The sequence below is a fragment of the Sceloporus occidentalis genome, unplaced genomic scaffold (assembly GCF_023333645.1).
Source record: "Sceloporus occidentalis isolate IW3139 unplaced genomic scaffold, rSceOcc1.0.p SCAF_1, whole genome shotgun sequence".
Taxonomy (NCBI): Eukaryota; Metazoa; Chordata; class Lepidosauria; order Squamata; family Phrynosomatidae; genus Sceloporus; species Sceloporus occidentalis.
Window position 1 is genome coordinate 24,840,517 of NW_028316981.1, and position 15,266 is coordinate 24,855,782.

General features: G+C 42.6%; 1 protein-coding gene across 7 annotated transcripts in view; it reads left to right on the plus strand.

Annotated features, from left to right (window-relative positions):
* Nucleotides 1–2,562: 2,562 nt before the first annotated feature.
* TTLL3 (tubulin tyrosine ligase like 3) overlaps nucleotides 2,563–15,266 on the plus strand; it is a 43,702-nt gene continuing 30,998 nt past the window's right edge. For 4 of the 7 annotated variants that reach the window (XM_089517799.1, XM_089517810.1, XM_089517820.1 and 1 more), the window contains exons 1-5: nucleotides 3,645–4,110; nucleotides 5,900–5,984; nucleotides 9,890–9,956; nucleotides 12,778–12,810; nucleotides 14,015–14,128. In XM_089517799.1, the coding sequence (XP_089373925.1) occupies nucleotides 5,979–5,984; nucleotides 9,890–9,956; nucleotides 12,778–12,810; nucleotides 14,015–14,128 (220 nt within the window). In that variant the 5' untranslated portion in view covers nucleotides 3,645–4,110; nucleotides 5,900–5,978. The other 3 variants (XM_089517788.1, XM_089517777.1, XM_089517830.1) reach the window with 3 other exon arrangements.

A 15,266-nucleotide genomic window follows, 5' to 3' on the forward strand; every position in this document is an offset into this window, starting at 1 on the left:
TCCTTTGAGAAGTAGCATTTCCTTTTTGTGACAATATATTCACATAGGGCAGTACTTCTCAAATAGTGGGGCGGGCCCCCCGGGGGGGCGCAAGGCTCTGTTGTGCAGAGGTGTACTTATAACAATTTTATAGACAAATGATACTATTTACAGTCGCGTGGGGGGCGCGAAATGTTTTCTTCCTCCTAGGGGGGGCATGACAGAAAATAATTGAGAAGCACTGACATAGGGGAAGGTTTGCTGTTTCTGAAAGTTAATACAGTATGTACCAAAATCTATAATCCTGTTCCTACTTCACAAGAGCTCACAATGGTACAGGGTTTAGGGTGTTCAAAATGCAGTACATATGTTAAAACGAAGACAAGTGTATATAATATGACATTTGTTTTTAAAATGCCAGCATTTCATCAGTTTCTTCATCTTACATTTTAAAATTCTCTCCTCTCTTGAATGGAAGTAGAAACTTGCTGAGAAAAAACAAGCATGACTGCCATTTCGAGTGACAAGGAACTATTATTTCACCTTCTCATTTCACAGTGTGCGTATAACATCACAATCCAGCTTTGATGTCTTTACTCCAGCACCACTCTAGAAAGGCTCCCCCCCCATTTTGACAAGTTGTAGTTTTATTTAGGCAATACCCCTTTTGAAAATGAAGTAATCTTGGTAGCTCATTTTATCCTGTTGTAGTTAGGAGACAGTTGTGCTGTTAGCTATAAATTAATGCAGAGGCTAATTCTTACTGCCTGATCTGACATAATTGTAACCCAAATCTGTTCAGATGTGTACTAGCCTTTTTTCCTATACTAAGACTTTGAGGGAAAACATTAAAATGGTTCTGCAACCTTTGGGTGAATTTAAGCTTCAAGTGCACATATTATAATCTTTTTAGCAAGACTGCTGAAGAGTGCAGAAAATTGTGTTTGTTCATATTAATACCTGTTCCAGCACTTTTCATCTCCACTAGGCAAAGGTATTTCATAAAGCTAATAAGTGTTAACCATTCAAGGCCAAGCACGTAATTGAGAGACAGCATAGTATAGAGACATGAGTGTTAGGCTAGGATTTTGGGAGACGAGGGTTCAAATCCTTGATCAGCCATGGACACCTAATAGGTGGCCTTGGGCAAGACACATTCACTCAGCCTCAGAGAATGGCAAAGGCAAACACCCACTGAATTAATCTTGCCAGGAAAACCTTGAGTTATGTTTGCCTTAGGGTTGCCAGAAATCAGAAATGACTTGAAGGCACTAATTCTTAGAAGAATCTACCACTATTTGCCAGTTACTTTGAGGATTGAAATTGGGTTCAGAGGAAACATGGAAGTCTGTGGGTGGTGGCAAATGACATTGAGAAGTTCTGGTACATTGCTATTAAGAGTGCTGTCTGTATTGCTGAAACCAAGCTATGGGTAATTGCCCATTTATTCACTGTATCAAAGCTGCAGAGAGGCTTTCCTGCTGCTACTGAAAATTAGTACGTACCACAATAACATAAGCAGTGGCACAATGCTTTCGATCAGGCATGGGCAGATGGTGGCCTGCATGTGGCCCTAGGCAGTTTTGCGGCAATTTTTTGCTCCAAAATAAGCAAAAATTATCTCTCTCTGTATGTGGGGAGATCATTTCTACTGTATTTGGAGCCCTAATGGACTGCCAGTGGTCAAAACCTTCCCCCCCTCTTTAATTGTTGCCTCAAAATGTCCAAGGAAGACCCTAAAACCTGCCTATAGGACATTTGGGGGCATTTTTTTTCAGGACAAGTTGCAGTGGGGGGGGGGGGGGGATACAGTCCACTAAGTTGTCCTGGAGGGAAAATTTAAACCAAAGTTGCCCACCCTAGCTCTAGATGAAGTTCTGCTTGTCTGTTTTCTCCTCCACGGTGGTCTCTGGGAATGGGGTTCTAGATAAATGAAATTAGTCTTGTACCATTGTCAAAGCAAGAGACAGAGGCTGCTGTATCTCCTAACTTCGACAGCTTCTATAGCTAATAATGGCAGTGTCTATAAGGCCCCTTACCTCATACTTCTGGCATCAAAATGTAGAGCTAGTCTTGCTCAGTCTTCTGTAGTATTTCTAAATTGCTCAGCTGGGCCTTGAGATACTTTATGTTTTTCCTGCTGTTGGTCCAGTCCTCACCTCCTGTGTGCAATTCAAAAATTGGACAGTACCCATTCCCCCATCAAATGTTTGAAGGAGGATAATAATAAACTTAGGTATCTTGCCATCTTTCAGCTTAATGTATCACTGCTGGATGCATCACTGGCTGGATGAGGTGAGATTCTTATCAGGATGATGCTGGAAGAATGAGACAGAAGGCTCAGCTGTGTGAAGGGATTCTGGCATCCTTTGATGTCACAGGTGAGACATCCTGAGCATTCTAGTCAGTCCCATTCAGCTGGCAATACAATGCAACTCTCTCCTTCAAGGTAGGCCTCAATTGCAGGGGGCTTGTTTGCTTCTGAACTGAAGACTATAACTGGGCTTCATACAACTGGAACAAACCAAAAACAGGCTTGCCATCACTTAGATTGTTACGTCTTGGCCTGTTTACACTTCGAGCCACAGAACAACCACAAATGTGAATGATCCTTCAGTGGATAGGGAGACTGCGTGAGCCACACCTAAGGTAAATAAGAACCAATGTGTTTGTTGTTGCTGCTGCTGTGTGCATTCAAGTCATTTCCTACTAATGGAGATCCTAAGGCAAACCTATCATGGGGTTTTCTTGGCATGTTTTGCTCAGAGGGGATTTTACCATTTTACCTGCTCAGGCTGAGAAAGTGTGACTTGTCCAGGGCCACCCAATGGGTTTACATAGTTGAGCCGGGATTTGAACTCAGGTCTGCCAGTGTCCTAGTTCAATGCTCAAACCATTACACCACATTGGCGTCTTGCAAGGTAAATGAGAACCGGTGTATTATTTCTATTTATTTATTAAACCAGGTATGCCTTTTGGCAAAAGCTGATGAAATTTATAAATCACAAGAAATACATAAATCACAAGAAGCCATATTTCCAGCAACATGAACCTCTTGCATCTAAATGCCAAGTGTTTTGTCATGTTCCGGCTGATGCTCACGATATTATAGACCTCAAATGTGACAGCATCTCTTGGTACTATCAATCACACTTCATCTCCCTCAAGGAGCCTCTTATTTAATAAATAAATTCCCAAAAAGGCAAGCATAGAGACAGGTAAACATTAGGATCCCAGGTTAGGCCACAATATGTAAATTGCTAAGAGACTGTGATAGTCCAAAACATCTATAAAATAAAAAATATTCTTAATCCGGAATTACCAGTAAGTGTGCAAAGGGCTCTTGTAGCACTTTGACAAAATGTAGGCTGGTGACTCCCAACATTTCTTTCTCCTGTATGATTTTTAATGCATTTGCCTGATGAAGAAGCCAGTGGAGCCTCTAAAGTTTGCATCATGTCTTTCGTGCATTTTGGTCGGGGAGACCAATGTCCTCCTTTTCCACGACATGCCCTACATTTCAGCCTTCTATCCAGGAGGAATTCCAGAATGCTCTCCATTTTGAACATAGCTAAGAAGCATGAATTGATATTCGCTTTTATGTTCAAATGTCCCACATTTTACCTTGTCTTTCTTTGCAAAGATAACATCTGGTCACCCTGATTTTGGTCGGCCCAAGAAAGGCACCACCGTTGTGTGGATTTTGGATTTTATCTAGGGTTGCCATAATTGTCCACTAAAACCCAGGACAAAATGTAGGACAAAATCTAGACCAAACTGTAGGACTGCAGGACAAAACTCAGCCCAAAATGTAGGGCATTTAAGAAAAATGGAGGACATTTTGAAGTTCCTCCTGGACAGAAAGCTGGAATGGAGGAGATAGCTAGAGACTATACTTCTATTGATGCAGCCTAGAATGGCCCTGGCCTTTGCAAGAAAGGCAGGGAGGAGGGCCATAGATAGGCCTCCAAAGCAGCCTCCTCTTCAGCTGAACACCTGCCTGGTCGCCATGGCGACGCCAAACAGGCGCCTGGGCTTCAAGCAGCAGGAAAATGGGGCCTGACTGACTGAGGAGGAGGAGGCCCACCTTCTCTGTGGGGAGGCAGCAGCAGCAGGGCAGCTGGGGAGGAGGTGGGCTGCTACTTGAGGGGAAGGGGCTGCATGCTGGAGGAGGGGGGTTGTGCTGGAGGGAAATGCAGGGTCTTGGCTTTGCACAGCCTGGTGACTGGGTGTCCTCCTTTTCCAGGACAAGCCCTCCATTCCAGCCTTCTCTCCAGGAGGAAGTCCAAAAGGCCCTCCATTTTGAGCATGGCTAAGAAGCACTAATTTATATTTGTATTAAGTGTGTTTAGCTTTTATTCTAGCATCACTAAGAAGCACTAATTTGTATTGATATTAAGTGTTTCCAGGATTTATTTTCTCTCCCCAGGAGGAATTCCAAAAGGCCCTCCATTTTCAGCATGACTAAGAAGCATGGATTTATATTAAGTGTTTTTAGCTTTTATTTTCTCTCTGGGAGGAATTGCAAAAGGTCCTCTGTTTGGAGCATCACTAAGAAGCACGCATTTATATTTGTATTAGTGTTTTTAGCTTTTATTTTCTGTCCAGGAGGAATTCCAAAAGGTCCTCCATTTGAATCATCACTAGGAAGCATGGACTTATATTTATAGTAAGTGCTTTTAGGATTTATTTTCTCTCCAGGAGGATTCCAAAAGGCTATCCATTTGAAGCATCAGTAAGAAGTACTAATTTATATTTATATTAAGTGTTTTTAGCTTTTATTTTTGTCTCTGGGAGGAATTCCAAAAGGTCCTCCATTTGGAGCATCACTAAGAAGCATGGATTTATATTATTATTATTATTATTATTATTATTATTATTATATCTTTCTTGTTGTGTGCCTTCATGTTGTTTCTGACTTATGGCAACCCTAAGGTGAACCTATTCTGGGGGTTTCTTGGCAAGATTGGTTCAGAAGAGGTTTGCCATTGCCTTCCTCTGAGGCTGAAAAAGTGTGACTTGCCCAAGTAAATTCCCATGGCTGAGAAGCAATTCGAACCCAAAGATTCACACTCATGTGCTCTGAAGTTTTGTTGTTGTTGTGTGCCTTGAAGTTGTTTCTGACTTATGGTTACCCTAAGATGAAGGTATCATGGAGTTTTCTTGACAAGATTTGTTCAGAGGGGGTTTGCCATTGCCTTCCCCTGAGGCTGAGAGAGTGTGCCTTGCCCAAGGTCACTCAGTGGGTTTCATGGCCGAGCGGGGAATCAAACCCTGTTCTCCAGAGTCATAATACAACGCACAAACCACTACTCTCTGTATTATATATGGGAGGCTGGTCTATAGAGATTTAGCTGAAAAGGGAATCATGTTAGAGATAATGCTAGAAAAACAGTTTACGTTAGCAAAAATGATTAGTTTAAATTTTGGAAGTAAAGTATCAATGTGCAGGGCAACTTGCCTGAAGTGTGGGTGTGATTGTATACTGGAGGTAGTTTCTACAGGTGCAGTCACCCAGTATGGGGGAGAAAGTAATATTTTTTTGCTGTTCCTGAAGACAAGGTATGTCTAGGTACAAAAATGCAGTGACATACTTGGATCAACTTAAAGGATACTTCCTCCATGTGGGAATAGCATCTGGAATAGGCTTCTGCTCATGGTAGCCAAATGGGACTCCCATATTCTCCACAGGAAAAGTGTTGGGTATGTGTACAGATGTCTCCTGTGTTGCTAAAAACCTCTTAAAGTATTCCTTTTATGGAACAATTGCTCACTTTCCAAATCAAAAGCAACCAGCCACTATTGGCTACGTAATGTAAATACCTGTCTGTGACTGCTCTGCCCTAGGCTGCTTTATGGGATACTCATCTGGAGAAGTCAGTTGGTTAACTGAGTTACAGTGGTCACTTTCTCCTCCCAGGTGGCTGTGCAGTGCGCCATGACTAACATACCTGTTCACTGTGTTTTGCTGTTCAGGAAGTGGAGCTGGCACCAAGAACATGCAGGTAAGTGGCCCTGAATCTGCTTCCCAGTGTCCTGCCCTTTCCTATCCTAGAGCACCAAGAGCCATGTTTTGTGCAAACAACCATTGCGTTTTGCTTGTCTCAACAGGAGAAAAATTGGAATTCTTGGCAGTGATTTGGGGCATGGAAAGACAGAGGAGTCTGGAGTGTAAGACTTGATGGTTTCCTGAGCAGTTACAAGAACCTAGTCAAATTAATAAGGACACACCTCTCTCATTCCTTGTAATCACTGCCTACGTAATCTCTGGATATGTTATTTCATCAGAATTGATGCACACATTTGTAAGATTGTCTCCCAAGGTGGAAGGGCTACATGCATTCAGTTTTTAAAAAAGTGTTGAATTTGCCATATATTTTTATTGTACTTATGTGCCTTTAAATCAACTCCAACTTAGAGCAACCATATTGTTTTCTTGGCAAGATTTATTCAAAGGAGGTTTGCCATTGTCTTCCTATGAATATAGAATGCAACACATGATGTACCATGGTTGTCTCCCTGCTAAGTACTAAACAGGAATGACCTGCCGAAGGAGATCCGCCACATTTCTACTCTTACAGCCTTTAAGAAGGCTCTTAAGACGGATCTCTTCCGGCAGACCTTCCCTGACTTACATCGCTCTGTCCACCAATTCTTCTCTTAAATTTAATAAGAAGAATTAAATTAAAATTAATTAAAATAAAATTCTTGCGTCAAGAAGAAGAACCCTCCCTCCGTACTTACTGTCATCATCAGACCTGGGAGGGAGTGAAAAAGAATGGCCCAGTTCCATCAGGTGTAGCTGTAAATTCTGTGACTTACGTCACTCTCTCTTATCTTATTTTATTGTATTGTATTCTTTGTATTTTTATTGCTGTAACCTGCCCGGATTCCTTGTGATTGGGCAGGCTATAAATAAATTATTATTATTATTATTATTATTATTATTACTATTTAGTTTCCAAGATCAGATGGCATCTGGTACCTTCGTGATATTTGTTGCTGTTGTATACCTTAAAGTTGTTTTGGACTTACTTGGACCCTAATGCAAAACTATCACAAGGTTTTCTTGGCAAGATTTGATCAGAGTGAGGTTGCCTTTGCCTTTCTCTCAGACTGAGGGAATGTGACTTGCTCAAGACTTCTCAGTGGGTTTCCATGAGTCAAGTGGGGATTGGATCCTTGATCTCCAGAGTTCTAGTCCAACACTCAAACCATTACACCAGGCTGGGTCTCTTGTGGTATTTTTGTTGTGCCAAATACTTTAAAGGTAAAGGTAGTCAGTTGACATGAATGACTAGTCACTGACTGCTCATCAAGGACTGCTCTGATGGTCATGTTGCCAGCATGACTGCACCAAACACTGTTACTTTCCATGTAAAGTAGTACCTATATTTATCTACTTGTATTTGCATGCTTTCTAACTGTTAGGTTGGCAGAAGCTGGGACTAGTGATGGGAGTGCACCCCATCATGCCACACTCGGGCCTCAAACTGTCAAACCTCCGATCTTACTGTCATCAGAATTCGCATCTTGACCACTAAGCCACCATATACCACTGCCAAATACTTTGCTAGGCACCGAATCTCACCCATCTCCAGCAAGGCTCATAGATCAGTGTTAGGGCACAGTTTTCCATGCAAAAAGTCTGTCCCTGACATTTCTGTAGTGGGTTAGAGAAGATTTGTGTCTGAAAACATGGACAGCTGGTACTTGTTAATGATCCATGATCTGTGGTGTATATGCAGCTGTGGGTGCGGGGTTCTCAGTGTTAGCTGTCACACACAAAAGATGGGCATGTGTATACCATATTCCATACACTTTCTCCATCAACCAAACTGAGAGCAAAGAATGCACAAAAGTCCCCCAAATTTTTTTGCTGAAGGCACAAGTAAAGAACAAGGCCCTCTGGGTGTTGTAGAATTGCAATTTCCAGCAGACCTAGGCAGCAGAGAGACTCTGTGAGTTACAGTTCAGTAACATCAGAAGACCACATCCTTGGAGTTTATCACACGGGAAACACCCGGGCAAAAACGGGATTTAAAGTGAAAAAAACTGCAAAAGCAGATTTATTATCAGACAACGTCTGAGTTAACCCAACATTAACTCACAGAAAGTAGAAAAGACACGCAAAAGCGCAATTGGTTTTCAGACGACATCACTATTAAGGTGCATTAACGTGACATTAACCTGGCTAGAAAGTAGACAAAATGCAATTCTTTTTACTTCTGGAAAATCCCAAAAGTAAAAAAGAATCACGTTTTGTCAAGTTTCTAGCCAGTTTAATGTTGTGTTAACCGGGGGGGGTTAAATTCTGTTTTTGAATGGGATGTCTCCTATGTGATAAACTCCCTTGCTTAGTTTATTTGGGACAGCAGTCAAATAAATGTAGGTGCCTCATGATATTCTCTGTTAGTACTTCAAGAGGCAGGGTTGATGTTCGGTGTCCGGTGTGCAATATCTCACTAACAAGAAAAATTAAAACATTAAAAATTCAGCTTAATGAAAAAGTAAGATCTGCTGGCTAGGGCTGATGGGAATTATAGTTTGGATTTCGTGGGGTACACATTTCCCATCATGTGCTGGACTATGGGATTGTGGTCCAAAACACACTGCAGAAATAACCCAAAGGGTGCTCAACAATGGCTCCTTTTCGTCCTGGAGAGAAGTGACCAGTGGGGTCCCACAGGGCTCTTTCTTGGGGCCAGTGCTGTTCAACATCTTCATCAATGACTTGGATGACAGAGTTGGGGGCATACTCATCAAATTTGTAGATGACACCAAATTAGGAATAGCTCATGCTCCAGAGGACAGGTTCAAAATTCAAAATGACCTGAATAGATAGAAAGCTGGGCCACAGCTAACAAAATGAAATTCAATGGAGAAATGTAAGGTACTGCACTTAGGGCAGAAAAATGAAATATACAGAAATCGGATGGGGGACACCTGGCTGAACGAGACTATATGTGAAAGGGATCTAGAAGTCCAAGTAGACCACAAGTTGAACATGAGTCAACACTGATGCGGCAGCTAAAAAGGCCAATGCGATTTTAGGCTGCATCAATAAAAGTATAGTGTCTAGGTCAAGAGAAGCAATAGTGCCACTCTATTCTGCTTTGATCAGGCCCACCTGGAATATTGTGTCCAGTTCTGGGCACCACAATTCAAAAAGGGCATTGAGAAACGAGCATGTCCAAAGGAGGGTGACTAAAATGGTGAAGGTTCTGGAAACCATGTCCTATGAGGAACGACTCAGGGAGCTGGGCATGTTTAGCCTGGAGAAAAGAAGATTAAGAGGTGATATGATAGCCCTGTTTAAATATTTGAAGGGATGTCATATTGAGGAGGGAGCAAGCCTGTTTTCTGCTGCTCCAGAGACGGACCTGGAGCAATGGATCCAAGCTCCAGGAAAAGAGATTCCACCTCAACATTAGGAGGAACTTCCTGACAGTAAGGGCTGTTCGACAGTGGAACAAACTCCCTTGTAGTGTAGTGGAGTCTCCTTCTTTGGAGGTCTTTAAGCAGAGGCTGGTTGGCAATCTGTCGGGGATGCTTTAATTGAGAGTTCCTGCATGGCAGGGGGTTGGACTGGATGGCCCTTGTGGTCTCTTCCAACTCTACGATTCTATTATTCTATTATTCAATTCCAGACTGCTTTAACTGTCCTGCTTCAGTGCTAGGGAATCATGGAAATTGTCCTTTTTTGTAGCACCAGAGCTCTCAGAGTGAGAAGGCTAAATGTCTCACAAAACTACAGTTCCCAGAGTAACCTAGCATTGAGCCAGGGCAGTTAAAGCAGTCTCAAACTGGATTATTTCTGCAATGTGTTCTGGACCTTGGATTCTTTTTTTCATCCGGATACGGTTTATAAAGCATAGACAAACTTGGTATCCTTTTTGGTCTCTGACAGGTGAGCCCAAAGTGTAAAACAGGAGGAAATAGTGACACTGGAGGAAGCAGAAGAGCCGGAATAGGAGGTAAGTTGTTCTAAGACAGGTATGTTAACATTTATGACAAGACAAGTGTATTTTATCAGGCTGGAGAAGTATAATAAGGGCAAAGAGAATAAAGCAGGCTTCTCTAACTTGGCATCCGCCAGGTGTTTTGAACTGCAGATCCCACTTGACCCAATAGTGAGGGATCATAAAAGTTGAAATCCACTTGGAAGCCATGGTGTTATGGAAGAACACTGTATACATTGTTGATTGAGTCCATGGGTCTCCTTCATTCTGCACTTTGGCTTTCTTCTTTTGCATTCCTGCATAAATCACCTCTGATCGGGGAGCTTTAAATGAATAGAATAGATCATGAGTCAACAACTTATCCTACGTCTCCCCCATGTATAGTGTACTTTTCAGGAGGGCAATTCAATTGGGTGAGATGCACGGAGAAGTGGAGCCGTGAATCTTTTGGGCACACATGGAACATCACATTGCAGAGGAGGAGAACCTATAACCCTTCATGTACTTTGAATACAGTTCCCACAATCCCTTGCTTTTAGGTCATGTTTTGTTGGGTTTATAGGAGCTGAAGTCTAACATCTGAAGGGCAACAGGTTCCCCATCCATGGTGTAAAATTACCTTTTAGAAGCTAAGAAACTGATAACTATAAAAGCAATGAGTCTTTTGGTCTGATCTGTTGAGATTATTTTAAAAATAAAATCCAGCAATAGGGAGTTACCAAGGGAAAAAATCCTAAATGTTAGGATTGATGAAAACCCAAAGGAGAATCCTGAACACTCAAAAGAGTTGGGACCAATTTTCATATCCAAAATGCAACCACAAAGTAACTGGAATCCACTTCTGGTTCTTAGTTCCTGGTTCTTTGGGACAGTTTTTGAGCATTATTTAGAGTAATAAGTAGGCTTGGGGGTGTTTTAAGGCAAAACTGTGATCCCATTTTGTGGCATAATCTGATTTCACACACACACCCCAACCATGGGAGAGACTTGGGGTGCAAAAATGTGTACAACCAACACTTCCCCTGCCCTACATCTGTTTAGTGCTTCTTGTTCTTAATGACAAATGGCTTCAATCTAGGCACCCAAACTTTCCCAAGCCACTGAGAGCCAGAAGGTGTAGCCCACACCCCATTACTGATGATGACATGCCTCCCAAGAAGGTTAGCACAGCCTAATGCAGAGAAGTATAGAGGAAGCATAACACATTGTGGCTGAGGCAAGACATGGCCAGGGGCAAGAGTGAACAAAATATGACCCATGGACCACACATATCTACTAGGGCCATTTTCATGGGTAAAAACTTTTTTTTTTGCCTCAAAATGTCCCCAAATGCCTTTTAGGGAAATAGAACTGATTTTCTCCTCGAGGCATTTTAATCTAATAAGAGGCCTTTTTCTAAAACAAGAAAACCAGAAGTGACTGGAAGTCACGTCTTGTTGCCAAAGAAGGCCTCTCCTGGGCCTTAACTGTCCTGAGGGGCAGAAACATGGCAAGAATGCACCTTCAGAGAGCATCTGAGGACATTTTGGTGTCAAAATGATTTCCTGTAGGGTGGTGGTGGTGGTGGTGGTAATAGGTACAGCCCTTGAAGGTCACACCCCCTTGGAGGGAGGAGCAGCCTCTTAGTCTCCTTGCCTACCCCAGACTTGGGGAATGTACCAACTGATCAGCTATGTATTTTGTTATCTAGAACTGATAAAATTGTACCCCTGAAACATGTGGGGTTGCGTAGTGGCTTCTAGTTCAACCATTCATCAGAAGGCTGCATGGAAATTTCTTATAGTTTCATATGCATTCATACTTGCCAGCATTGGATTGGAAGTGGTGTCATTGCTAAATGTTCCCAGGTTTTCAAAATACAGGGCGGCAGCTGATATCCTTTGTTTGTGCTTCCTATCAGTCACAGTGGAGAAAGCAGAACTGAAAGCAGTTTTGTGTGCTTCTCTTAGACAGGGTGAGATAATCATTCCATGAAAGACATTTGGATCCTATTAACAGGACAGCACACTGATAATGATATAGTTTATTATTAGATATAGGATCCACACATGTGGGATGTGTGTGTGTATGTGTCCTTGAAAAAGGCTTCAGTGAAGCCCTTTCTTTCCCAGTTGACTAGCAGTCCTTGATCCTTAACCAACAGGAGTAACTATCATGCTGGTTCTCAACTGAGTGGGATGCTCAGAACATTGGGGGGAGGGCCTTAATTTGAATGAACAGGGCTATATTATTTATTTATTATTTATCCTTACTTATCAGACCTTCTTTCTCCTCACTTTTCCACCCATGCCCTCCATTTTGGTAGTCAAGGTCTGCTGTCTCAGCCCAGAATTTTCTCTGCCCCATCCCAGATTCATCCCTTTTCACTTCCTGCCCCTCACTCCTGGAACCTCCTTCCCCCACGAACATGGCTCATCACTTCTTTAACCAATTTCAAAACTGAGTTGAAGACCATCCTGTTCAGAGAAGCATTCCCAGGAATTGCGTGACTATTATTTGTTATTTGACGTTTTTGATTTGTTGCTTGCCTTACTTTATTGAACCCCTTCCTGTATTGTTATGTATTATTTATATGTATTATGTTATTATTTCTTAGAATGTACACCATGGGCAGGTTTACTTTTATATATTTTATTGCTTGTATGTGCAGTGCTGTGTAAATCTACAGTCCTATATAAATAAAGCATAATAATAATAATAATAATAATAATAATAATAATAATAATAATATGTCTTCCAAGTAGAGAGCCAAGAATAAACAAAGTTTCACAGTTCCTTTTAGCAAATATTCCTTGAGATATCCTGACCCAAGACTTGTTTTGTTCTTCAATTACAGCTGGGATCAGAACTGCTCAGGGTGCACCTTTGGGTAAGTAGCACTTTCTCTTAGGACTTTTTCACACAAGGACCTATGTGCTTGCATCCAGAAAATGGTTAAGTGCTGGCATCCCGGAAAAGCAAGCCAATTTGCTAATAGTTATCACATACAGGGCACAACAAGGAGTTAAAAGCACATTAAAGTGGGTCCAATGCGAATTTGGGTATCAAACGGAGGAGGACAAATCCCCATTGTTAGCTTGGGAAATAGCTTTTATGCTCATGCTCCAAATTGTCATTTCCACAAGGGCCCCCACATGCTCCACAGAGGGAAGGGTGTCCCCCTCCTGCCCTGTCATTGTCACCTTCCTGGCAGCGCAGACAGCATGCCGGGACTGCTTCCCCTGTCCCTGTGGATTCCCACCAGGTGCACGCTTTTTGTGCCCCCCCTCGTGGTTTCACCCCTCCCAACTCAGAGATTGCTCTCTCAGGTTGCCTGTTCCCTGGCAGTGCAGACAGCACGTGGGGCCTGTTTGCCCTTGTCTCCCTGCGCTCTGCTGCCACTGAATGGGGGTGCTGAAAAAGCTGGGGCAATGGGGAAAGAGGAGGGGGGGAATAGGAGTAGGATTCTGGGGAGTGGAGGAAGAGGAAAGGAAGCCTAATTTGGCCAGGCTCTGAGGCGGAGGAGGAGGAGAGGAGGCTTGCCTTGTATGAGGAGAGAAGGAGAAGCAGTGGCGGTGGGCAGGAAAGGGAGCCGCACTGAGGGCTTGAGCTTGATTCCCTCAATGGTTGGGAGTGCCCAGGTTTTGGGTGGCTCTTCTGCCCTTAAAAGAAGAAGGGATGCAGGAAGGAAAAGCGCAGCAAAGGAGCATGGGAATTGTAGTTTGCTTGTAACGAAAGGAATCCAAGGCGATGTAGAGAAGCATTTCAGACCAAGGCAAATGCGAAATGACAGCAAATTCTCTGTGCAAAAGAATTTATAAATTTGCTGTTTTACCGAATTTGGCTATTCCTGGGATAACTTGTGATATCATGTGGATTGCATTTGGATTGGCTCTGACATTGTTTGATATTCTCTTGTGAAATTACATTAAAGAGCATGGAGGTCTTGGATTCACCCTCAGATAACCTTCCAATTTTCATTGTGTGATAAAGTCCTTAGACAAACTCTGCTACACTTCACTGATATGGATTAGCACCATTTAAATCCTCACATTTTTTTAAAAAACAACAACTCTTTATTCAATTGAGTTCAGACAGCAGATTGAAACCTGTTGGAACTACATCCTTCAATATTGAACATAAACACCAATACCCTGCTCACCGCCAGTCATCTACTGCTCCCAGTACCAGCAGATATCAGTCAGAAGGTGAGTAGCTAAAATGCTTGCAGAGCTGTGCTGTGGAATGGTGTCAGGCAAAGTGCTACTTTCAGTTCACTTATAAATCCTCATGTTAGGAAAAGGCCCAGTGTGTCAACATTGCTCTTCTCATTCTCTTGGTAGAGAAGTGGGAATTCATAGAATCATAGAGTTGGAAGAGACCGCAATGGCCATCCAGTCCAACCCCCTGCCATGCAGGAAATCCAAATCAAAGCATCCCCGACAGATGGCCATCCAGCCTCCGTTTGAAGACCTCCAAGGAGGGAGACTACACTACACTCCTAGGAAGTGTGTTCCACTGTCGAACAGCCCTTACTGTCAGGAAATTCCTCCTAATGTTGAGGTGGAATCTCTTTTCCTGCAGCTTGCATCCATTGCTCCGGGCATGGAGTTGGGGGGGGGGGTCTCATGCAGCCCTTGGCACCACCCAAGATACCCCTAAGCTCTCCCCCTCCCATATTGTTAAAGTTTTGGCTGAAAACAAAAATTCCAGAGATTTTGTACATAAATTTTGTTCCCCCCACAGATACCCTAAACCTGCAAAACAATTGCTTCTGAAAATGACCTGACAGTTGCTTGCAGTCATGGTAAATAGTGGTGCCTACATAGGGTTGGGAGTTGCAAAAATGGCCATACATCTCCCAACACGTGACTGCTCTCCCTCAAAGACAGTCTTTAAATCTCTGAGATGTCTTCTCTTTTGTGCCAGCAACCAAATTCTTGTTAAAAACATAAGGACAGCCATGCTGGACTACACTAAAGGCTTCTTCAAGTCAGTGACAAACCAGATACCTCTGGGAAGCCTGAAAACAGAACATGAAAACAATATTCACCTCCCCCCACCCCCCGCTTATCCCCAGGATCAGTAAAAATGCTGTTTTAATGGAATATAGCCACCAAGCCCAGTTGCCATTGATCTCTATCTATGAATTTGTCTACATTGTTTGATAGCCATTTAAGCTTGTGGTCATCACCACATCTTTAGGAAGCAAATTAACTGTGCATTGTGTAAATAAATTCTTTCTTTTGCCTGTCCTGGATCCCCAACATTCAGCTTTTATGGATGACCTTGGATTCTAACTTTATAAGAAGGAGAGAGGACTTACCATCTGCATTCTGTAAAGCA